Consider the following 25,680-nt stretch of genomic DNA (forward strand, 5'->3'; position numbering starts at 1 on the left):
CAAGCAGGGGAGGGGCAGAGAACGAAGGTGACAGGGAATCCCAAGCAGGCTCCACAGCCATCAGAGCAGCCTGATGTGGGGCTCAAACTCATGAACCATGAGATCATGACCTGAGCCAGAGTCGATGCTCAACTGACTGAGCCACCCACGTACCCCTACTTCCCTTTCCTTAAAACCTTTCTCTGCTTCCTCACTTGTGCTTCAAGCCTGGAGAGCCTCTTCCCAAAACCCTCCCCATTCCTCAGCCTAACTCATGTACTTCCACCATGCAGCGGTGATACTGTTTACCACTGAGTCCACGTATCACTTTGTTTGGGTCTTACGGCTGATGTCTAGTTATACCTCCAAAATCCATTTTCCTCTTCTGCCTGGGTGCAAAGCCACCTAACAAGATATTTCCTAGTCTTTCTTGCAGTTAGGTGTAACTTGCAACTAAGCTTTTGCCATGTGACAAACCTCTTGTCAAAAGGATATGACAGAAAGTGAAATGGACAAATTCCACCTGACTTGCTTAAAAGGAAATCCCTTCCCTGGACCTCTTTCTTCCTTCACATGAGCTGGAATGTGGATGTGCTTATGACCTTGCATGGAGCATAACTCTCCCACTGGCCTAGAGTGGCCAGCATGTGATGTAAGAGAGAAGTTATCCTTCTTATTTGAACCACTGCATTTTAGGCACCCCTTAAGTACCCCTAAGCCACAGCAGAGGCTTCTCTATGGTAGTGTATTAAATTGTACTGTGGCTTATAGTTATTTATATAAATGTCTCATTTTCTCTACTAAGAAACCAACCCCTTGTTGGTTTCCCTGCTTCCTATCTTTCCCCCTACACTCTATTCTCAGCTGAGGTGATTTATTTATTTATTTATTTATTTAAAGTTTTTATTCATTTATTTTTCAAAAGACAGAGGTAGCATGAGCAGGAGAGAGGCAGAGAGAAAGGGAGACAGAATCCCAAGCAGGCTCCATGCTGCCAGCACAGAGCCCAGTGCAGGGCTTGAATTCACAAAACCATGAGATCATGACCTGATCTGAAGCCAAGGGTCAGATGCTTAACCATCTGAGCCACCCAGGCGCCCCTGAGGTGATCCTTTTAAAGGGGAAGTCAGATCATGTCAAAACACACACACACACACACACACACACACACCAAAAACAAAAACACCTTACTCAGTAAATGCAGAAATCTTTAAAATGGCCTACAAGGTCCTACAAGGTCCATGATCGGCAGCCCCTCACTAATCGCCCTTATCTCACAGGCCTTATTTTCCATATTTTCTCTTACAGGTGTGCCCCACTTCCACCGACCCAACAGTCACTCTGCATCAGACACACCAACCATTTTACTATTCCACAAACAAGTTAGACACTCTCCTGCCTTGGGGTCTTTGCACCTGCTTTTCCCTCAGCTTGTCCCAGATATCAACATGGCTCATTCCTTTATCTCCTTCAGGTTTTGCTTCAAATGTTATCTTCCCAGATAGGGTTTCTCTGACTATCCCACTTAAAATTATACTCTCCCTCTCCCCTACTACAATCCTGGCACATTATCCCACTTCCTTGCCTGATTTTCCTCTACAGCACTTATCACCATTTGACATATTATATATTGTCTTTATTTACACATTTATTGTTCAAGAATATAAGCTCCATGAGAGCAGGATTTATTTAAAAATTTTTTAATGTTTATTTATTTTTGAGAGAGAGTCAGAGGATGAGCAGGGGAGGAGCAGAGAGAGAAGGAGACACAGAATCCGAAGCAGGCTCCAGGTTCTGAGCTGTCAGCACAGAGCTCAATGTGGGGCTCGAACCCATGAACCATGAGATCATGACCTGAGCTGAAGTCAGACACTTAACCAACTGAGCCACCCAGGAACCTGAAGAGCAGGGATTTTTGATTGCTTACTGCCATATTCTCAGTGCCCAGGACAGTATTAAAAGTATTCAACTGGGGCACCTGGGTGGCTCAGTCGGTTCAGCGTCTGACTTTGGCTCAAGACATGATATCAAGGTTCACGAGTTCGAGCTCTTTATCGGGTCCTGTCCCCCACTCTCTCTGCCTCTCCCCCACTCGCATGCATGCACATACACCTTCAAAAATAAACATAAAATTTTTTTAAGTATTCAATATGTATTGAATGGATGAATTCCTTGGGCCCTAATAACTTCTAGTCCCCTCAATGCCTAGCACAGTGCTTTGCATGCCATAAAGCACTCAGTAAATATTTGATGAATGAACTATGATGGAAGACTACTAATATTCTGCCTTGAAGTTTGCTTCCTTCTCCAAGTACCCCTATACACCTGGACCTACATTAAATTCCTGAACTCTTAAAAGTATGACAAAGTGTCAGTAGGAGAGGTCCTCCATGGACACTGCTGAAAACGGCAATAACAAAGCTAGAATGCTGCTTTGAGTATTTTCTGCCTTTGCCACTTGGACAAATCCCTTTGCATCTCTGGGTCTTAGTTTCACCATATGTAGGATGAAGCTAGGAGACTAGATGATTTCTGAAGTCCGTTCTATTTTTACAGCTTGTAGTTATGGTGCTCATAACTAAAATTGTATGATTCTAAAATTGTATAATTTTTCTCTTCCAACCTGTGATTGGAATATGCTTACTGAAAATGTGGTGTCAGAATAAAGGCCCTCTTTGGTCCAATTAGCAAGCATCATCATAAAAATAATAAAACGTGGTGTAAAAGTCCATATTAGCAACATGCAGACATGACAGTGAGGCTCCCATGAGGCAGATAAGACCAAAAACTAGGTATTCTGATTCCTTCAGGGTTCTTTATCTCAAGTCCCATACATATATTTAATTTCCTCTCCTTTCCAAGGGTTAGATAAATCAGATCTTTATCGGCAAGATATTTTGGAAAATCCACACTCCTTTACTTGTTTGAACACACTTGGTCTCAGCATCCGAGACAAAACACAACTTTCTCTTGCCGTGTCTCTGGATGATTGAGGTGACATGTCCTCAGTCACTTTCCCCTTGGGACTTGTCTTCCAGGCAAAGGCAACACAGTACAGTTGCAAAAGGTAAGCATGCCCTTTTAATGCACCTGTGGTACGGGTGTCTCTCTGTGATGTAAACGTGCTTTAATTCAGCCCTATCCTTATAAGGAGATAAAAATCACGTTCAGAAATATGCAAACTCTTGTTCAGAAACCTCCCCTTCATTCTGACAAACTGGCTGCCATCCTGATAAACAGATTTTCTTAAAAGGAACTGTAAACCAGAGCCAAACTTAATTTCTGGCACTGAAGGAAAAAAAAAAAGCGTGTCTGATTTCCCGCTTGCGAGAAAGATCTGGCACTATGCGTCACCAGCATCCCTGCACTCCCCAATCAAACGTGGTTTCCTTTGGCGCTCCTGAGCCAGCTCTCGCCCACTGCCTGGCTACGGGGGCGGGGCTATACCTTAGCCTCGCCCCTTTCGTGGCCTCCAGCCAATACCTGAGACAACTGGAGGCAGGCAAGAGCCACAGTGAGGACCCGCCCCTCGCTCCCGTTCAGCTAATCAGGGCGGACGGGGTGTGGATTTCTTTGCTGACCCCGCCTTCCTGGCGGTGGGCAATTTAGAGCCGCACGCCCGGCGGGAATGTAAGATGGCGGAGTAGCAACGCGAAGCGGTTTGGACCTGACTCTGTGGGCCGACTTCGGTTCCGGTCTCGGCAGCAACAGTGATCGCTGAGCAGAGAGTGCCTAGGGTGGTTGGACAAGATGCCGAATATTAAAATCTTCAGCGGCAGTTCCCACCAAGACTTATCCCAGAAAATTGCTGACCGCCTGGGCCTGGAACTAGGCAAGGTGGTGACTAAGAAATTCAGCAACCAAGAGACCTGGTAAGGACGAAGTTGGGACCCCAACCCGGGGCGGCAGGGACCCCGCTTGGAAGGCAGAGAGTAGGGGGATGGGGCCGCCGCGTGAGTTCTGAGGGACCGCAGGGAGAGGGGGAAGGGGAAGGGGCAGCTCTGTGGCAAGCGTGCCCCACGGGCTGTTTCCGTTATTTTACCTCTCGCGGGAGGGTCACGTTCATTCTCACCGTGAGGTGGGGTGGAGTCAAGATGGAGCATGAGGCGAAGCTGTCGGGTTTGAAGTCAAGGGCCGGAGGACCCAAGGCGGGGTAGTGGCTGCCTAGAGCTACGGGAAGGGAAAGACGCTTAGCCTCGGCCAAGGGGACACGTGGCTTTGTCGCTTCGCTGTTGAGCTATCCTGACTGGACTGGGTTCACTTTAACTCTTGGACCAGCTTGCTTGGGAGAACCTTACTGCGTAATAAGCCCTCCTGGTGTTTCTTTTAGAGTCTAAGAAGCAGCTTTTCAATTCGAAATGGTGTCGGTTGGATTTCGTTTTGAAGGAAATTGACATTATGTACTGAGGGCGCCAAAATGATTACTAAGGACTTCCCTTGGATTGGCAAGCGTTGGCTTTTCACATCTTTAGAATCGGAGCCATACTTAAGTTAAATCTAGTTGATCAAATAAAGTGATGCATTAACTCTGCATCCTGATTGCCAGCATCTCAGCTTGAGCCATCCAAAAATTTGGGGGAACCTTAGTTCTGGAATCCTTGACCTTTCCCAGTGCGGGTACTGGTACAGATGATACAGAAACGTATTTTTCAGTAGCAAAGTCCCTCCTGAACTCGTCCACTCCTCTTAGCGCTGTTGTGAGGATTTTAGGAAACAGTTTTCATCGCAGAGTGTTAAGATAATGGAGGAAAGATAATACAGTGGAAGACCGGAATTGCATAGTACATTGCAGCTGGAATTTTTTTCATTGCCTTGCTAATTAAACGTGCTCCCTCCCACCACTCCCAACCTCCTCCTGCACCTTGGGGCCATCTTAAAAGATAACTTAGTTATTTCATCCTTTCAGTGTGCCTTCCACCTAAATGTAGAATCTTCTGGTTCTGATAGGTATACTTTGTGTTTTGTGGTCCTGTTGATCAAATCAGAGCTGGGCCCACAGTCTTACGGATGCAGTCATCTAGTCAGTCATCTAGTAAGGGGAAAGTTTACACCAAGTCTAATGGTCAGTTAAATTAGTTAAGGTTACTTTCAACATTTTTTCCTAAATGCTTTTTTTTTTCCTTTTTTTTTCTTTCTTTAAACTTACTATGGAAGTGTAACTCCCCTATCCTTTCTAGATCTGCTTATAAAAGCATTCATCTGTAGTGGACAGCTTCCTTCTGGATACTTGATTGTTGTACTGCTGGTTGTGATGCAGATGATAGTGCAAACACTGACACCATCTGTAACTAGGCAATACCTTAGTCAGAAGAGGCTAGCCAAGCTGCTGTCTTTAGCTTTGACCACACCATTATGACACCCTAATAATGAAACCATACAGGACCAGACATTGCATGTGGCAATACAGGTGGGGACAAGAATGATTTTCATTTACAGGGGTTTTTTGCCCGCCTTAGAGAACTATGGTTATTAAATCCTCTTCCTACACTTCTAGGAAAAATCCAAAGACCTTATTTTTCTTTGTGTTAACCCTTCACCCTCTGTCATAATGCAATACTCTAGAGCCTGCAACTATATTGGGAGAGGGGGAGAACGAGAACAATTCAGTGTTCTGACCGATCTGGATTCATCAGCAATCCCCATCTATTTCTGAAATCAGGCTGGTTTCATTTTTAAACAGCTGGACAGAGGCATGCTTGGAAACATTGGTTAAGATTAAGCCCAATGTGGAAAATGGCTGACTGGTTTGGTTTCCTCATTTCAGGCTTAATAGCTTTTTGGTTCCCTAGGTGTTCTGAAATCTTCATTGAACATAATTGAGTATGTTGCCCGTGGAGCTTCCCTCTTCCATCCCCCACCCCCACCTTTGGCTCTTCTGCTCTGTAGAAATGGTAACTACTGCCCTGTGTGACTCTTGGGCTCTGAAGGGCATAGACAGAGCAGCTCAGTGGGTACTCTGGGTCATCAGATGGAGAACTGCAGAGCCCATCCTCAAATGAGACAGTTTTGCTATTTGGCAGAGTCACAGGGGTTGGTGCTCTCTCAAGCAGAGTGGCGTTACTTCTCGACTCAGGAGCCTCCCTTGCTGTCCAGTTACACAGGAAACATACATATAGGTGGGTGTATTGCACACAAAAAATAAGAGAGATTAGAAGCTCAGGCTCTGGAATCAGAGAACCTTCATTTGAAACCTTAGTTTTTCTTTGCCTCACCTGTAAAGTAATAGCTACCCATAGAATTATTGTGAAGATTAAATGAGATAAATTAGAACATTGTCCAACCCAATAAATGCACAGTGGATGTTGGTAAGCAGTAGTGGTGATGGTATTGCAGAAACTACAGAAGAGGACAAAGGGGAAAAAAGACCTCCCAGATAGTGCCGCCACCACCCAAGATCAGCTGTTCACATTTTGATTTATGACCTTCCAGATATTTTGTATGTTTATGTACTTTTCCAAAAATGTAAGGTATCTATGGCTTTCATCACTTAGCAATATATTTTGATTAATTTCTCCCCTTAATATTTAGTCTACATGGTTTTAAATAGCTGTTCTGGTCTTCTTACAGTTTTACCATAATTTTAGATAACTGAGTAGTAGATATTTCCTGTTGTTGACTAATGCTTTTATATGAAAACCTTTGAACACAAATCTTTGTCCATTTCCTTAGGACAAATCCCTAGAAGGGGAGTTACCAAGTTAAGGGGTAGATGCCATTTTTCAGGCAACTGATAACATGTTACCAAATTGCCCTCTAGAAAAGTTGACCCAATTTCTGCTCTTGCTCTCTAGAAAAGTTGACCCAATTTCTGCTCTCATCGGCAATAATCAAAATAATAGTAATTAATGTATAATGAGTGCTTAAGAGGTGCTAGTTCCTATGCTAAGTACTTTATACATTTCTAATCCCCTCTACCCTGCTGAGAAGTTACTATCCCCATTTTATGGATGAAGGAACTAAGATTCAGAGGTTAAGTAACTTGCCCAATACTGGGTACTATTGCTTACAATTTTTGTTGATGGAGTATCTCATCTGGCTTTTAAAACTTATGAATAAATTAAAGTTTTTGATGTTTTTTTGATTCTCTTCAATATCAAGAAATAGCTTTGGTTTATTTGGTTACTGTGGATAGGCTCAGAGGGGGGAGGACTTTAACTTTGATTGTCCACGATTTTCCTAAGAACTTTGGTTAGTTAATCCCTTGGTTAGTTAATCCCTTGCATTTTGCACATGCCAATGTCTCCATCTAAATTCTTGAGATTTTCTTAAGAAGACTATCCGCCTTTTAGATTTCGCTTTATTTCCTGTTGTGTTTCTTAGCATTCCATGCTGGTTGGATGCACTGATGCTAAAGTAAAGATAAAGCAGAAGCTGTTTTTCTCATTGGATGGACATAGCCAGCCTGGCCTTGCCAGAAGATTGGGGGAATGATTGGCCCAAAGCCATTTGGAGAACATACCGTTAGTAGCTAGAGGGAGAGAACATGGAGTGTTACCCTTTAAATTGCTAAACTAGGTCTTTCCACCTGATAAATTGCATTAAAAGCAAACAGGTTTTAGCCACAGCTCTTCTACCATCAATCACTGCCTAATTTATCATCTCTTAGACTTAGAGGAAACCATAGAAATAATACTAAGATTTTTTGAGGAGTCACTGAACTATTGATTGACCAAGCTGTATAATAGGAGTATAGTTTGCAGGTATTTTAAGGCTTTCTGAAAGTCTGTACCTTATAATACTACTGGAGGGGCAAGATTGATCTTGATTAGTGAGATTAGAATACACAGTAAAATAAGGCAGTGTCCTAGTTTTACTTACACTGCTTTATTTTGCATATAGTTAAATAAATAAAATTTTCAAGTTGCTAGATACATGTCTGGTCATAACACCTTTCTATGCTTCAGGATTTAGTCCTAAATTTGGTTTTGGGAAATGGCTGAACTGTTGGTTGACTATCATCGGGTAATATGATAACACAAAAGTGTTACTAGCAATTGTGTTGGGTGGTGAGCTGGTGCTTTTATAAAAATTATTATTCAAACCTTATGTGATGTTAGAGTATGATTTTTAAAGGCATACCTCTGCTAAATCTATGTATGTAACAAATGGTCTCTCATGTTTAACTTGGCAGTGATAATTTAATTTTATAATTAATACTTTAGCTGCTTTCAAGAAAGGATTTGAAGTGTTTCATGATAGTCACACGATTTGTTAAAGGCTTCAGAAGCCTTCTAGAACAAAGGCCTATCATAATTGTGCCAAGAATTTGGCACAAGGTAGTTACTGCAGTCTAGTGTTACTTTAACTGCATCCCTTGGCTTCCTGGTAGCCAAAGGGATAAAGCCACTTGCAGTGGATTATGTAGTTTTTTTGTTTTTTTGTTTTTTTGGTTTTTTTTTGAGAGCGAGAGAGACAGAACAGCATGAGCAGGGGAGGGGCAGAGGGAGTGGGAGACCGGGAATCTTAAGCAGGCTCCACACCCAGTGAGGGGCTGGATCTCACCGGTTGGATCTCACATGGTGAGATCATGACCTCAGCCAAAATCAAGAGTCAGATGCTTAACCAACTGAGTATCATGAAACTCTTTAGATACATCCAGGCACAAAATTCTAGGAATTTCATGGGTGGGATCCTTAAATAATGATATTGAGTAACATAAGGAACAATGTAAACAATTATTATGGGTGTTTTTAATATTACTTCTGATAGTTTAGGCATTTGTAAAGAGAGATAAGCCATCATGTGTTGTTTTCTGGTCTTACTTGAAAACAAAGCTTTGGAATAGATAATTAGCCCTTCTCTTAGCCTCTTGGAGCTTTTGTTTAAATTCCTAATCAACACCACCTGGTTCTGGGTTGAGTGTATGTCTGGACCACAGATGATATTCTGTGTTCTTGACTGGAATAAGAGCCATAGGCCTTCCATATCACATGTAGAGGATAGAGGTGACTTTCTTGGAAATCAGTGTGCCTGACCTTTGTTCTCCCCCAAGGAAATGGAGATCTTCCTCAAGGAGGTGAGGTATGGGGCTCACCCCACACCTGTGGGCGGGATTAAATTTTTCTTGAGTTTTGAAGTTGCACAGGTATTTGAAATACTTGGTCCAGACCCCGGAGTTGTGCACCATAAAACATAGAAGGGACTCTTGTGGACTGGAACTTCTTAAAGGGTGGGCAGTGTTAGTGAAGGAGATCTGAGAAGTCCCTTAAACACCGCTGTCTCTTGTTTGGGCCTACCACAATGAGTAACCTGCAGAGCGCATTCTCCTCCAGGAGGTGTGACTTAGCCTTGTCCATTGTGTTTTTTACATTTTTAGTATATTTTACTTATCCCAGTATATCCAAAAATATGATAATTTCAGCACATAAGCAACTTTGAAATTGAGATACGTTTTGCTTTTGTTTCTCCCACCTTCACAATAAATAGAATGTGTATTGTATGCTTGTAGCACATCTCAATTCAGTTCCTCTGTCACTAGTGACATTTTAGGCGCTCCATAACCACACAAATCCAGTGACTCCCAGATTGCTCAGTGCCATTCTAGGACCTGCACTTTGGAAAACATGGGAGTTACTCTCACAGAAAGTGCTCCCTGGCTCCCTCCTGCTTGTCCATTTGAATTTTGAAGAATGTCTTCAGAATGTAATTTTGGCATTGGCGTAGTTAAGGTTGCCAACAGACTCCATTGTTTTTGTTTTTTTTTTTACTCTTTATTTATTTTTGAGAGAGGGAGAACACCAGCAGGGGAGGGGCAGAGAGAGAAGGAAACCCAGAATCCCAAGCAGGCTCCAGACTCTGAGCTGTCGGCATGGAGCCCGACACGGGGCTCAAACTCATGAACTCTGAGATCGTGACCTGAGCCAAAGTTTGGACGCTTAACTGACTAAGCCACCCAGGCTCCCCCAGCGTCCATTGTTTTTTAAGGCTGACCTTGGTGATTAACAGATGTCAACTTGGCTAAGCCGGGGTCCACAAAATTGCTATATCATTTATTCTGTTGCCTCGGTATCAGTATTTCAGGATCCTGCTGCAAAAATCTTCGTAGCTGTCGTATTCTGGTGCTCCCAACAGGTTGTATGTAGTTCCACCCAAAATGAAATCTCTGCCAGCTGTGTATCTGTGAAGAGGGTATGAACAGATTTATCAAAATCTTTTAAAGAAACATGTTGGACCCATTGCCTCTAGTGTGAAGTGAGTTACTTTGTGAGGAATGATAGAAGTCCGTCTTCTAAATTTTCTCACTAGTACACCTGCAGAAGGTTCACAGTATCTTGAGTGGATACCAAGAGGCATCCTAGTCCTGCCGGATATTCATTCATTCATTGTTTGTGCCCTAGAGGCACTGGCTAGCTGGGGATACAGAAGAGTGCAACAAATCTGGTCCCTGCCTTTGTGGAGCTTATGTTCTAGTGAAAGAGACAGGCAATAAACAAGTGTTTACAAAATAAAGTGATAACAAGTTATGATAAGTGTTTTTGAAGATAATAACTAAAGTGGTGAGGGAATGACTGGGGAGGGTCACTTTATTATGAAACATTTCAAACACGCAGAAGTAGAAGAGTATAGTGGTTTCCCCCAAGGTACCCATCACCCAGTTCAGCAATTCTCAATTCCTGGTTTAATCTTGTTTTCATCTGTTATTCCCCCTTCCATACACACCCACAGTTACTTTGAAACAAGCCTAGATAGTATATTGCCCTTGTACATTTTAGTAACCACAGTCCCATTTTCTTGCCTCAAAATGTTAACAGCAATCTCTTAATATCAAATACACAGTGTTCACATTTCCCTGCCTCATAATTGTGGGTGCTTTTCTTCTCTGTTTGCTCGAATTGGTTTGCAGACAAGGTCCATATATATATTTTAATTGGTTGATTATTTTTAAGTCACTTTTGATCTTTTGCTTCTCAGGAAGTCAGTTTTTTTGATAAGAGGGTCAGAGGAGATACTTTGATTGAAGTCCTGAGAAATAAACCAGCTAGTTGTAGGAAGAGCATCCCAGGTAAGTGGGAAGAAGTGCAAGGCAATGATGTGAGCAGGGAATGTTAAGGAAGGCCATGTAACTGATACATAGTAAGCTAGGGAAAAAATCTTTTGAGATGAGCTATCTCTCAAATCAAAAAGCCCAGAGTTTTCCAGATTCCCTCACAGTATTGCACAGTTTCTCAGAACATTATACAACTGGACTAGGTTCTTTGACCTAATGCAGAAATGCTTTTGTTTTTAGCTACATTTCTGTGACTTCAGCTTTCACTGAGGGCCACAGTTAATGCTTTATTTACTCAAGTATGTACAAAGCATGATTATGCGCTTCTGTGTTCAAGTCAAATTTTGAGATAGTTGTAGATCCACAGGTAATTGTAAGATATGATGCCAAGACGTTCTGTGTACCCCTTACCCAGTTTTCCCAAAGCTCCCAGCCATAGTCATTCCAAACTAGAGTTTTCTTGCAAAACTGTAGTGTGACACAAGAAGCAGGATATGGACATTGATGCAGTCAAAATACAAAACCATCCTGTCACCACAAGGCTCCATCCTGTCATAACCACACCCACCTCTCTGTATTTTCCTTATGTTGCCTTTGTCTGGTTTTTTGGTGGCTCACTACTACTGGCCTTGTAAAATGCATTGGAAAATATTCCCTCCTCATCTGCATTCTAGAAAAGATGGTGCACAATTCGTGTGAATTCTTCAGATGTTTGGTAGAACTCTCTAGTGAAGCTGTTTTTGGTCAATCTTAGAGACATCCATTTTTAAAATTTTTTTTTAAAAGTTTATTTATTTAAGCAATCTCTGCACCCAATGTGGGGCTCGAACTCACGACCCTGAGATTAAGAGCCGCATGCTCATCTGACTGGGCTAGCCAGGTGCCCCAAGGCTTAACCAGTTTTTTAAATTCCCCTTCCCCCAAGAACCAGCTTTGTGTTTCATTGGTTTTTCTCTATTGTTTTTGGTTTCATTGATTTCTGCTCTTATGGTTAATTTTCTTCTGCTTACTTCAGGTTTATTTTGCCCATTTTCTACTTTATTGATATTAATTATTGAGCAAATCATGCACTTTTAACATAAGGATCCCCAGTATAAAATACTTCTTTAATTCAGTGCCTGAAGAAGGTTTATCTCCAGATATCCCAAACTAATGGGTTTTCTTCTTTGTTCTGGCTACCAAGAATCTCAGTTTCCCTGTTCTAATTGGTTTCTGGTTTGATTTTTACCATTTGCTTTTATTTGTCTTGCTTTACAATGTAAACTAACCCCATTCTTTTTATTTTTTATTTTTATTTTTTTAATGTTTATTTTTAAGAGAGAGAGAGACAGAGCGCGAGTGGGGGTGGGGCAGAGAGAGACGGAGACCCATTTTCCAAAGCAGGCTCCAGGCTTCGAGCTGTCAGCACAGAGCCCGATGCAGGGCTCAAACTCACCCATGGGGAGATCATGACCTGAGCCAAAGTCGGATACTTAACCAACTGAGCCACCCATGCACCCAACCTCATTCTTTTTAAAATTAATTGTTACTTGAATTGGAAAAGAATAAATATAACTGTCTCCCTATATTAGTTGCTTCTGGCAATGGAATTCTCTCCTGTTGAAGTTTTTCTCTTGATCAGTAGGAGTTATCCACAATTCTAACCTACTCCTGGTTGATACACGCTATGTAACACACACATGCACGCGCGCGCAAATACCACCACCTCACCTACAGGATTAATTGGGGGAAATGGTGTTGCTCTGAGGTGTCACGGAGGTTATGATTTTTTAATTATAAGTTATTCTTGGTAACAACCCAAGCATGGATATTAAAACTTTCATTTTATGGTTAAGTGTAGCCCTACTCCATAATTAACTTCCTGTGGAATATTTTTTAAACAAGACATACTAATTGGAAAGAATACAGTTCGCATAAAATGGAGGCAAGGACCACATCTGTTTTATTCTCCATGTGTCCCTGGCACTTAGCACAGTGACTGGCATATGAACATTTACTGTTTGTTGAGTGAAGTGCCAATATGGTAGATGTGGTACTGGCTTCCATAGAAGGCATCGTTATAGAACAGTAGTGTGATTCATTCCTCACATGATCTCTCTACTTTTGTTATATGTGGATTGTGACAGTCACAGGCTCTGTATCCAATTTGCATGCACATGTCCTATTCCTATACGTAATGAGACACAGGCAGCTCACTGAAATTATGGTCCGGTTACTTGTAAGTTCTTTAGGCAGGCTTTTTCATGCCGTGTCTCATGTAACAATAGGTAATATTTGTATAGTACACTGGCGTAAACTGAGGCAGTAAACTGCTTCTGGAACAGGGGCGCCTCCTGGGGATCTCCCAAAGTCTGAGGGGATCATGTGCAGCTAGAACTCATTAATAGCATACTAGTAGGGAAGTTATACTTTTTAGGCTGTACTGTCTGTAGAAGTGTAGTATGGTGCTTTAAAATCTGTTTTTTGTTTTCGTTCCTTTCTCATTGTAGTGTGGAAATTGGCGAAAGTGTACGTGGAGAGGATGTCTACATTGTTCAGAGTGGCTGTGGTGAAATAAATGACAATCTAATGGAGCTTTTGATCATGATTAACGCCTGCAAGATCGCTTCAGCCAGCCGGGTTACCGCAGTCATCCCATGCTTTCCGTATGCCCGGCAGGACAAGAAGGATAAGGTGGGAGCAGAATCTACTTTAAAAAAAATTTTTTTTTGTTTTAATCAGAAGAAGCACATGCCCAGAGTCACAAAAAAAAAACTTCCTTAATTCTCAGATACATATTTAGAGGATATTGTTGTTTTTTTTAATCACATTCTCTTAGGTATTACCCAATGTTCAAAACAATTGACATGTGATTGGTTTATATAAATCAACATCTTTGTAGTCTGTATTTCTTCGTCATACATCTGTGACTCTCAGCTCACTGTGACTTTTTAATTGTATCAAGAGGACTAAGCACCAGCTACCGTGGAGTAGAATATTTTTTAAACTGGTAGATCCTCTGGGACCCTCATCATAAAACTTGAAGTCAGTTACATGAATACCTGGTCTCATTATACACATGCACATCTCCCCTTATTTATCTGGTATATTAGAGGTTAAGGTACATGTATAAAACTTTGCAGGTCTGTTCTAACAGTCAGTGCCCAAATTTTACGTACAATGTCTGGGAGAAGGCCAGACATTTTTATTCTGAGACTATAGTGCTCCTATAGAGTATAAAGGGCATGGGCTTTGCTAGTTTATCGTGCAGCAGGTGTGTTTATCTGTCATTTAAGGAGGTTGAAGTTGTTGGAATATTGACCTCAAGATGAGTAAGCAAGTGGTATAATTTGCACAATAAACTAGAATTTCCATTCTGTGATCTGTCTTTTAAATTTTGACATGTTAGATGCAATACAGGTTTGCGTATGTATGTGTCAAAAGAGATTTTAATAATTCTTGTGAAAAAGATTTTTTAAGTCAGCCTAGTTTGAATAATTGAGCATTAAAACCCTTAAATAGGCTGAAAATATGTACATTAAGAAAACAAAAGGTAGGAAGGTATTTTTCTTCTCTGAAATATGTATCCTGATTTGGAAAAGTGATATTCCACTTAGTATTTGTGCTAGATTGCAATTTACTCATATAGTCAATGGCCATGGCACTTGCTATGAATTTCCTGGTAGCATGGTGCCGTAAACATAGTAGGTGCACAGTAAGCAAATGTTTCTTGAGCAAATGAATTGTTTCTCAAAATGGCTTTTTGGTTTTTTGTCCTTCTTCTTTTGTCCCCTCCATTTAGAGCCGGGCTCCAATCTCAGCCAAGCTTGTTGCAAACATGCTCTCTGTAGCAGGCGCAGATCATATTATCACCATGGACCTGCATGCCTCTCAGATTCAGGTATCTGAAAGCTAAATATTCAGCATTAGAAAGCAGGGGGTGTGGGGAGGAGAGAGCTTATAATGCTAAGAGTGCACAGAAGCAAAAACCTGCCCAAAGACAGCTTAAATAAACTAGACATCGACATCATTTTAAACATCCTCACCTTAAGCATTGTTTACCATCTCAGTCATTTGGAGTGGTTGGATAAGGGAGGTGGTCTGGTATTCTGAGAAGAACATGGACTTTGGGTTCAGACCTAGTTTGAATACTGGCTGACACTTACTGGCTTTATAACCTTGCACAGATTATTTAACTATGAACACGCACTGCATTGTTATTGTGAGTATTAAATTTATGGTATAAATGCCTGACTCAGGATAGGTGCTCAGTAATTGGGAACTGTTTTTGTCATCATTAAATTTAGAGCCACAGATATCAGAATCTACTTTCTAGCATAAACACAGAGTAAGGGGAACGCAGCATTCCTTTGTATTTTGTACTGTTTAAAGGGACTTTCAAATCATCATTGGAGGCTTATGGCAATCCAGTGAGGTACACAGGGTAGGTGGTTATGACCATTTTTTAAACGTGTTTTTATTATTTATTTTTGAGAGAGAGAGAATGTTCATGCACATGAGTAGAGGGACAGAGGATCCAAAGCAGGGTCTGCACTGACTGCAGAGAGCCCAATGTAGGGGCTCAAACCCACGAACCGTGAGATCATGACCTGAGCCAAAGTCAGACACTTAACTGACTGAGCCACCCAGGCGCCCCTGATTATACCCATTTTATCGAAGAGGAACAGATTTCTTGAGAAACGCAACTAATCTGTAGCAACTAGTATTAGAACAGAGATCTTTTACCAGTTACTCTCTGTGACCATTTATTATAAATACATTCCACTAAGTTTACGTATCAAAGCGTCTTCTAACTGGTTTAACAGTTAGCTTTTGCTCCCTAACAGACCAGCCCAACATTTGATGGAATAAGGCAATAAGTATTACCTCATGGGTCTCCACATTGACTGGGCAGTCGCGGTATTGGCTGAACTTGGCCGTTCTTCCCAAGGGCTCTTTCATGGTCCTGTAGTCAGTTGTGGGTTAGCTGAAGTCAGGCCTTGCCCCTCTTGGCCAGGACTCTCTTGGCCAGCCCAGGTTTGAGAAGCCATTTTTAATCTGCTACACTGAGCATGCCTTCTAATCAGTTTGTCACAGGAAGGTATTCTTTGGGCCAGTTATTATCCTCTTTGTATTAGTCATTTATAAATCGAAGAGCACAAAAAGAAAGCAAAAGTGACTCAGCTTCTTTCTACAGGGCTTTTTTGATATCCCAGTGGATAATTTGTATGCGGAGCCAGCTGTCCTGAAATGGATCAGGGAAAACATCTCTGAGTGGAGGAACTGCACTATTGTCTCCCCCGATGCTGGTGGAGCTAAGAGGTACGGCCAAACTGTGCATTGTTCTCACAGTACTGGGGATATCTTTCAGACAGCTATGTCAGAAAGTTGACATTTTTCTAGCAAGTGACAGTTTTTAAGTTCAGTTGACCCTTGAACAGCATGGGGATTAGGGGCATCGACCTCCCCACCCCCTGCCCCATGCACTCCAAAATCCGCATATAACTTTTGACCACCTCAGAACTTAACTACTAATAGCCAGCTGTTGACCAGAAGTGTTACCAAAAACATAAACAGTCAATTAACACACTTCGTATTTTACGTGTGTTATAGATAGTATTACAACAAAGCAAGCTAGAGAAAAGAAACTGTTGTTGAGAGAATACATTTACAGCATGGTACTGCATCAAGAAAAATCTATTTATAAGTGGACCTGCACAGTTGAAACCCATGTTTTTCAAGGGTCACGTATATTTCACAATGGGTGTATCAGTAGCTGGGACACGAGCTGGACATAGTTTTACTGACCTGAGTCACTGCCAGAAAGTGACAGAAAGACAAGGCAGCCTAGAGGGGGTCCTTAAGTAGTTGCAGTGTTGTAGGCTTGACTGAACCGCATTAGTAACTTGGCACCACAGAGCTAGCAAGCAACACCACTGTGAACCCATCCAGAAGGCTGGGAAATTGGGGTTTCCAGTGAATGGCACCAGCTATTGAACCATGTGCTATTATTGGACAAATAGGCTTTCACTCCCCTCATGATGCTGTTGGTTCGACCCGTGTTAACCCTGGCATTGAGACATTAAGCAGGAGGGAAAATAAAATGTGGTAACTTTATATTTAAAACCAAGACCTTAACATTTTAAACAAACTGATTGCCAGGCATTGCCAGTTTCAGTGCTTCACAGCTCACATGGTGCCAACTAAGAGCTCTTGATTTCCTTAGTGGATCACTCATTAGTAATGCATTCAAAAATCTGACACATGTTCTTCTTGTTGTGGAAATCGAATGAAGAGGCTACAAAACACAGATGATTGGGGAAAGCTAATTCCAGTCTTTCTAAAGGCCATTTAAATCTTCAATGACTGTTTGTCCACAACCTCTTTATTTCAGTAACTCCAACAGAACTGATAAGCTGAGCACTTGAGTTCTGTTATCCAGCCAGATGTGTGGCTCTGTGAGTCTCATGTAATCGATAGTTATTATCTGTAAAAGCGACAGAGCCGAAAAAGCATCCCCCTAATGGCAGTTGTCAAACTTGTCTTAACTTGTTGGGCATTATTTTCACATCTTGCCATGGGACTTAGAAAATAGTCGTGCTTGAAACAAATAATCAAGCCAAGATCTTCTTTCCAAAGTTGGGTATAGGAAAACTGCCTTTAGTAGGTGACTTATTGCCACATGACCACTCTGTGTGTGTGTTTTTAATTCTCTTTCCATAGTGGAGGATTTGCTGAGTGAGTAGCTATCAGTTTGGTCTTGGCAGGGTTTTTGGAGTAGGTAGAGGTCCCTGTGTGATTGTGGTTTGCACAGAGTTTTCCCCTCCATGGTGTAGGGAGTGACTTTTTCCAGCCCTTCCTGCTTTGTCAGTCACTGATTTTTTTTTTTAATGTTTATTTTTGAGAGAACGTGAGAACGCGAGTAGGGGAGGGGGCAGAGAAAGTGGGAGACACAAAATCCGAAGCAGTCTCTAGGCTCTGCCCTGTCAGCACAGAGCCTGATGCAGGGCTAGAACCCACGAACTGTGGGACCATGACCTGAGCCAAAGTCAGAAGCTTAACTGACTGAGCCACTCAGGTGTCCCCTGTCAGTCTTTGATTTTGTTGGCCATGGAGTATGGGCAGTCTGGGATGCTTGAGCTAATTGAGCATGCATTTGTCTTGGATGAGTAAACATTCCAAGGAGATTGGTTATTCTTATGTTCTATGCCCACACAATTCTAGTAATGGGGAACACAAGGTATGGTTCATTTAGATCAGGATACATAAGCTGTTCAGGTTGTGGTTTGGATCTTGCACGTTCTCTATTATATGGTCACAGGCTCTCCCCTGTCCAGCACAAACTCCGTTATGTGACCATAGGCACAATGGAAATCAGATATAATGCTCTGGTTGTATCAGTGCTGCATTAAAAAAACAAGACCTGGGACACCAGGGTGGCTCAGTCACTTGAGCGTCTGACTCTTGATTTTGGCTCAGGTCATGATCCCAGGGTTGTAGGATCAAGCCCTGTGTGGGGCTCTGTACTGAGCGTGGAGCCTGCTTAAGATTCGCTCTCTCTCTAAAATGAAAAAATAAAAACAAGACCCAAACCACAGGCTTCTTCACGCACGATGATGGCACAGTGGAGCATGGACCTACATGTTACTGGAACAGCGTGCTGTCATTTACATGGGATGGATTTCTGTCTGAGTGAATTCTGTGGTACTTTGTCATCAAAGATTTGTCTTCTGTGTCACTTTATAGTTTGGTTTATGTTATTTTGTAATAGAAAAATAAGACATTTTGATTTGTTGGCAATCCTTCGGGCTGTCCAAGCAAGATGTCCCATTTTCCTGATTAATTGGTACAGTGTTCCTTGTAGTGCTCCTAAAAGGAACATCCAAGCTCAGTGCCCATGTACAGTTGACACTGACAGTTGGTGGATCACTGGGGGTAAGCGCAGTGAGCGCACAGGCACTGGAATGGGCTGGGGACTTACTCCTCTCCTGTCAGAGGCTCAGGTTCATTTCTCATCACATCCGTGCATCCAGTTGGGACAGTCTGTGCACCCCCGGCATTAGCTAAAGGAAGTCTTCTTTCTCTTCCCTTCTGCTGCCAGTCTATTAAATGAATGTGCCTTAGCATCCTTCTGCTTCCCAGGACCGGTGAGGCATCTGGCTCTCCCCTGCTGTAAACCGGAATTAATTATAATTGAAGTCTGACTAATCTCAGGATACAGATGCATTAGTCTCTAAAACATGCTTTGTGACGTTTGCCTTTGAGAAGCCAGTCAAGTAGAGTTGTTTTCTTCCAGCCCCAGGAACAGTTTGGTTTCGAAGAGTGGTCTCCCTGAAAAACAAACCCACTGTTTAGTCCCTGTGTTGGCATCTTTAGGAGACACACACACACACACACACACACACACACACACACACTGTTTGAACTGTGAACGCGCCGCTGTCTTGCAGAGTGACCTCCATCGCAGACCGGTTGAATGTGGACTTCGCTCTGATTCACAAAGAACGGAAGAAGGCCAACGAAGTAGACCGCATGGTGCTGGTGGGGGATGTGAAGGATCGGGTGGCCATCCTGGTAGATGACATGGCCGACACCTGTGGCACGATCTGCCATGCGGCTGACAAGTGAGTGCCAAGAGGTGGTGGGGCCAGTGGTTAGGAGTGAAAAGCTAACTGCTTGCTATCTGCAGGTGAATTGAGGGAGATGAGAACTATCTTTGGGAGTTTTTATTACCCTAGGCTTGAATTGCAATATGCATCAATTGATGAATATTTTATTTTTCCTCCAGATTCACTTAGTTATTTTTTTCTTACTGTGCTCAACTATATAAAACATAAATTTGCCACTTTGACCATTAAGTGTACAATTCAGTGGCGTTAGATACATTTGCAGTATGTGCAACTATCACCGCTGTATTTCCAAAATGTTCTTATCACTCTGAATACTCTACTTTTGATAGTTTTTTTTTTAATTTTTTTAATGTTTTATTTATTTTTGAGAGAGACACAGAATCTGAAGCAAGCTCCAGGCTCTGAGCTGTCAGCACAGAGCCCGACGCAGGGCTCAAACTCACGAACTGCGAGATCATGACCTGAGCCCAAGTCGGATGCTTAACTGATTGAGACACCCAGGCACCCCCTTGATAGTTTTTTTTTAATTTTTTTTTAACGTTTATTTATTTTTGAGACAGAGAGAGAGGGAGACACAGAATCTGAAACAGGCTCCAGGCTCTGAGCTGTCAGCACAGAGCCTGACTCAGGGCTCGAACTCACAGACCGCAAGATCATGACCTGAGCCGAAGTCAGACGCTTAACCGACTGAGCCACCCAGGTGCCCCGATAGTTTTTTTTTTTAAAGAAACAAATTAAGGTAGAAATGTATAGGCCTGAACAGACAGGACTATACAGTTGGCCCTTGAACACAGATTTCAACTGTGTGAGTCCACTTATTGTGCTTTTTTTTGATAAATACAGTAGAGGACTATAAATGTATTTTCTCTTCCTTATGATTTTCTTAATAACATTTTCTTTTCTCTAGCCTATTTTATTGTAAAAATACAGCATATGGGGCGCCTGTTGGGTAAGTGTCTGACTTTGGCTCGGGTCATGATCTCATGGTTCATGAATCTAAGCCCTGCATCAGGCTCTGTGCTGACAGTGTGGAGCCTGCTTGGGATTCTCTCTCCCTCCCTCTCTGCCCCTCCCCCACTTGTGCACTTGCTCTCTCTCTAAATAAATAAAACTAAATAAAATAAAAATAGAGCACATACTATAACATGCAGAATATGTCTGAATGGACTTTATGTTATCGATGAGGCTTCTGGTCAGCAGGAGGGTATTAGTTATGATTTGGGTGAGTCAAAAGTTGTGCTCAGATTTTCAACTATGGGGGTGGGTGGTTGACACCCCTAACCCCCATGTTGTTCCAGGGTATACAGTATTTTCCTATTTATATTTTACCTAAGCCAGAAACCCTGGTCCTACCTCTTGACTGTCCATTTTAGTTGCTACCACCTTCATTCATGTTATTTCTCCTCTCTTGCCTGCACTGTTCTAAACTGCCTTCACTCTGTTCTGTCTGCTGCTGGTAATCAATCTCTTACCTCCCCAGTCTGTCTTCTCTCACACTGCCTCCCCTCTTGCGAATCTGTCTAAAACTAAGGCTAGATACCATCACTCCTCTCCTTTAAAACCTTAAGTGGCTCCCCATTGTTTATAATCCACATTACTGTGGACAGCATAGTTTTTCATGATTTTTCCTTAACCTCTGGGTGTCTGTGCCAGGCACAGGCCCTGGCATATAATAGGGGCTAAGAAAATATTTGTGTGCTTAATGATTGCTGATTTGGATCCTGGAGTATACATTTATAAAACTCATTTCGTCCTTGTATTATTAAGGTAATGCTAATTGCTGTAACAGATCAACTCCCTGAAATGTCAGTTGGTTAATGCGATAGTTCTTGTTTGTGGTTTAACTCCAGTGCAAGTATTCCTCTTTTGGTTTTGTAGTGCCACATCTTTAACATAAGGCTTCCAAGATTACCTTGGAAGACATTTCCATTTTGGCCAGCCAGAAAGGGAGAAAAGAGCATGGAGAATCACCCGTGGAAGATTTTTTTAAAAATCTTTTTTTAATTTTTATTTATTTTTGAGAGAGAGAAAGAGAGCATGCGTGGGGGAGGGCCAGAGAGAGAGGGAGACACAGAATCTGAAGCAGGCTCCAGGCTCTGAGCTGTCAGCATAGGGCCCAATGCGGGGCTCGAACCGTGAGATCATGACCTGAGCTGAAGTTGGATGCTTAACCGACTGAGCCACCCAGGCACCCCACACATGGAAGATTTTTATAAGCCCAACCAGTTGTGTACGTTGTATCTGCCCACATTCTGATAGCTAGAATTAAGGCATATGGTCATTCCTAACTATGCAAGAGATACTGGGAAAGGTAGTCCAGCCGTGTGCCCAGGAAAAAAAGGAGATGGATTTCCTTGAGCATAGCAGTCTGTACCAGTCTCACTATGTTAATCCAAACCTATTCAGATCAGTTCTTAGTCCATATATTTGTCTTTGCTGTGAACCGAATTGTGTCTCTCCTAAAATTCATATGTTGTGGTTCTAGGCCCCCTAGTGCGATGATATTTGGAGATGGGGCCTTCGGGAGGTCACTAGGTTTAGATGAGGTCACGAGGGTGGGACCGTCTCATGATGGGAATAGTGCTCTTGTGAGCAGAGACACCAGAGAGCTGATTACCCCACGCATATGTGCACACAGAGGTCACATGAGTGCACAGTGAGACAGCGGCTGCCAACAAGCCACAGGGAGAGGCCTCAGGATGAAGGTCACCCTGTCACCACATTAATCTTAGGGTTCCCGGCCTCCAGGACTGTGAAATAAAGTTCTGTCTTTGAAGGCACACAGTCTGTGGTATTTTGCTATGGCAGCCCAAGCTGACTAATACACTCCTGTCCCCGAACTCAGGTCCTGTGGTGACAGGTGAGATTAATCCAAAGCATCTCTGCTTCTTCCTCTAGACTTCTCTCAGCTGGAGCCACCAGAGTTTATGCGATCTTGACTCATGGAATCTTTTCTGGCCCGGCCATTTCCCGCATTAACAATGCATGCTTTGAAGCAGTAGTCGTCACCAATACCATACCTCAGGAGGATAAGATGAAGCATTGCTCCAAAATACAGGTAAGGATGCAATTCTTGCAAAATACTCTAAGTATTTATTTAGGAGGTGGTTTCATACATTGAATTGGGTGTCTACGTTCTGAAGCCTCCCCGCTTTGCTCTTAAGGGCTCAGTCTGTCATCAGGATCTGTGGTCCAAAAGTAAGAAAACAAAATCAGGTTTAAGATTCAAGTTGCTAGATGCACCTCTGGAGGATGGAGCGCCAGGGATGCTACATTTCAACAGACTGTCTCAGTGATTGTGATACCCGCTCACATTTACAAGTCCTTGCTCTGCAGTATGTGTGTCTCGCTATTAACTGTTGGCCCCTGCAGACATAACATGAAACCTTTGAACCAGTAGTACACCCCTTAGGATGGCAGCGTTTCTCAAAGCATGCTCTGGAAACAAAGTTCATTACCTATGGTCCTTGTTAAAATGCAGATTCCTTTGCTCCATCTGAGACGTGCACAACCAAGAGGTCCTGGGGCCACTGTTTTAATTCCCCAAGGAATTAGACACTAAAGTTCGAGTACTGTTGTATCAAAAGAACAAGGCCTTGCTTAATTAAAGTGTACAGTAGTCCATTCGCTTTCTGAAATTAATATGTAGAATTGGAGCATCCATGTCCTTCTTAAGGATTTTTTTTTCCAGCTTAAATGGGTTTTTTTTTTTCATTCCTAAGAATTTGTAAATGTCAACCCACCACCACCTTGGTGAGTCTGAGTGAGGGGTTTTCCTCCATTAGCACTTTGACTCTTTCCTAAGTGGTGATACTAAAAATACAACGCAGAGGAGCACCTGGGCGGCTGTCAGTTAAGCGTCTGACTCTTGATTTCAGCTCAGGTCATGATCTCACGGGTTTGTGAGTTTGAGCCCTGAGTCGGGCTCTCTGCTATCAGGAGAGCCTGCTTCAGATCCTCTATCTCCTTCTCTCTCTGCCCCTCCCTGACTCATGCTTGCTCTCCCTCTCTCTCTCAAAAAATAAACGTAAAAAAAAAAAAAGGCTGCAGAATGGCTGGGTGTGGTTCCCAAAGGGAAATAGCACAGTGCAGCTGTTTTAAGAGGAAGGACCCTCACAGGTCTGCTCCTCAGTGTCTACAAAAGGGTGCGTCCTCTGTCTGGGTGTTCCTAACCTGCCGATTTTCTCACTTTCCTAGGTGATTGACATCTCAATGATCCTCGCAGAAGCCATCAGGAGAACTCACAACGGGGAATCCGTTTCCTACCTGTTCAGCCATGTCCCTTTATAATAGAATTACTGCTGAGGCTTTTTACAAATAAAGTGAACCCCGCTCCTTGTTCTCCCTTGGCATTTGATGAAAAATCCAGCAGAAAACCCAGCTTGCTCCAGTGTAGCTTTCCACACCCCACATCAAGTATATTAGCGTTTCTCCTAAATTAGAGAAAGACGGATTGAGACTCACTGCTGGGATTTCCTTCCTCCGTTGTCTCATTCCAGCTTCTTGGATTCTGTGAGCCTCGCAGCTTTGCAGCTTTAACCACAGCCAAACTGCTGCAAGATTGCAGGCTTGAGAGGGTGTTGTGTTGTAGGGGTGTTTGAAGTTGATGAGGGAAGCTCACACTACTTTGCATGTGAATTCATCAGGGTTTCCTTGGTTCCGAACCACTGGTGACAAAGCCGAACCACTGGTGACAAAGCCGACCCAGTTCCCATCCCCCAACCCCCAACCTGTGAAAAGCTCTCAAAAGTCTATGCTAAATTACAGCAGGAACCCTAGGCAGCCCCAACCCAGCTCTGGTTGCTGAGTCCTGTAAAGCAGGAGCCAGTGGGCAGCTCTCTGGTTGGGGGCGGGGGGAGCCTGAGGGGTGGCAGCACACAGGGCAGTGAATGCTTCTTGGGAGGAAATAGCCTGATCCTTCACCCCCTGCTTGGGGACTGTGTCCCTTGGATTCTCCTTTGTACCTGTTCCTTTACATTTGACTTGACCTTCAGCCATCTTGCCCTTTCCCTGGCCAAATAACCCTCTCAGGCCCAAATGTTCCTTGTACTACAGTCTTCTGGAAAGCAAACTTACCCCCTGCTACGTGATCTCTAACATTTACATGGGATTGTTTCTGCTGTAGCTTAATCTTCCTGAGCCCGCTACCACCCTGGTAGTAGGTTTTAGGTGGGGTCGTAGTGCCTTTAGATTAATTTAAATATCTCATTTTCATCTTCCTCCCATTGATTTGGCCTCTCCAGTGACCTGAGATTTCTGTTAAAAAGGTTGATGTTACTGTTTACTGTCTCTTGTAGAGGAAACTAATAAAGTGTCTTTGTGTGATTGTGGATCTGTATCATATCTGTACCGGTCTTTCTGCCAAAGGTTTGGTCTAGGTGTCTTACGGCCCAGTGATCACTCTTCTGTGCTTCCAGACTGTCAGTTGCATTGTTAAGCCAAGAGAAGACCTTGGCCACAGTTTTATCCAACCTTCAGACCTTAAGATGTCTGGGGTGTGCTAAGAACTAGATACAACGTGATTCTGTGCATTGTATCTGAATTACAGCGCCTGTGAGGCCTGCTGGATCTCTCGTTCTTATTCCTGGGGAATAGGAATCCAAGTGCTTTCTCAGAGGAAGAGTGTAGTCTTTATAATTTATTCATTTTGGAACCAATTTTGCCAAATGTAACATTTCTCTCCATCAGTAGTTGATACATGTGTGGCATTTAATTTCAGGCCTTCTAATTAAACACTGGGGAAGGTAAATGTGTACAATTGAATGAATGCTAACGCATTCTAGAAGGTGAAGGGATTTTTTTTGGTGCATCATCAAATCAGGACGCTCTTTAACTTCGGGAGAAGCCACATGCTTCTTGCTTTTGTTTGCTCTGGTTGTGCTTTATGTTGAATAATGGGATGTTGACTTTACCATGAGTGTTCTGAAAAAAAAGGGATTCAAAAGGGGACTGAAATGAGCTATGGAGTGTGTGCCTCTGGCCCGCTAGCCTTCTTTCACCGCAAGTGCTCTGGGAGAAGCTGACGTGGAGAACCAAGTGCCCTATCCTGCCGGTCACAACTTCCTGAAGCATTGGACCCATTGATCAGGGCTTGCTGCGCCATAA

At 42.8% G+C, this 25,680-nt stretch overlaps 1 protein-coding gene across 1 annotated transcript; it reads left to right on the forward strand.

Annotated features, from left to right (window-relative positions):
- Positions 1–3,569: 3,569 nt before the first annotated feature.
- Positions 3,570–24,905, forward strand: PRPS1 (phosphoribosyl pyrophosphate synthetase 1). Its single transcript, XM_015081646.3, has 7 exons — positions 3,570–3,851; positions 13,456–13,639; positions 14,748–14,846; positions 16,143–16,267; positions 19,396–19,569; positions 22,474–22,633; positions 23,773–24,905. Exons 1-7 carry the CDS (start codon positions 3,730–3,732, stop codon positions 23,863–23,865), a joined length of 957 nt encoding a protein of 318 aa, XP_014937132.2. The 5' UTR covers positions 3,570–3,729; the 3' UTR covers positions 23,866–24,905.
- The last annotated feature ends 775 nt before the right edge of the window (positions 24,906–25,680 follow it).

The sequence above is a fragment of the Acinonyx jubatus genome, chromosome X, assembly GCF_027475565.1.
Source record: "Acinonyx jubatus isolate Ajub_Pintada_27869175 chromosome X, VMU_Ajub_asm_v1.0, whole genome shotgun sequence".
Lineage (NCBI taxonomy): Eukaryota > Metazoa > Chordata > Mammalia > Carnivora > Felidae > Acinonyx > Acinonyx jubatus.

Bases quoted from the DNA above. Each gene is read 5' to 3' on its own strand.
- PRPS1 (XM_015081646.3), top strand. From the start codon at position 3,730: ATGCCGAATATTAAAATCTTCAGCGGCAGTTCCCACCAAGACTTATCC. The intron at 13,640-14,747 runs GTGGGAGCAGAA...CCCTCCATTTAG, and splicing joins GGCAGGACAAGAAGGATAAG to AGCCGGGCTCCAATCTCAGC. The intron at 22,634-23,772 runs GTAAGGATGCAA...TCACTTTCCTAG, and splicing joins AGCATTGCTCCAAAATACAG to GTGATTGACATCTCAATGAT.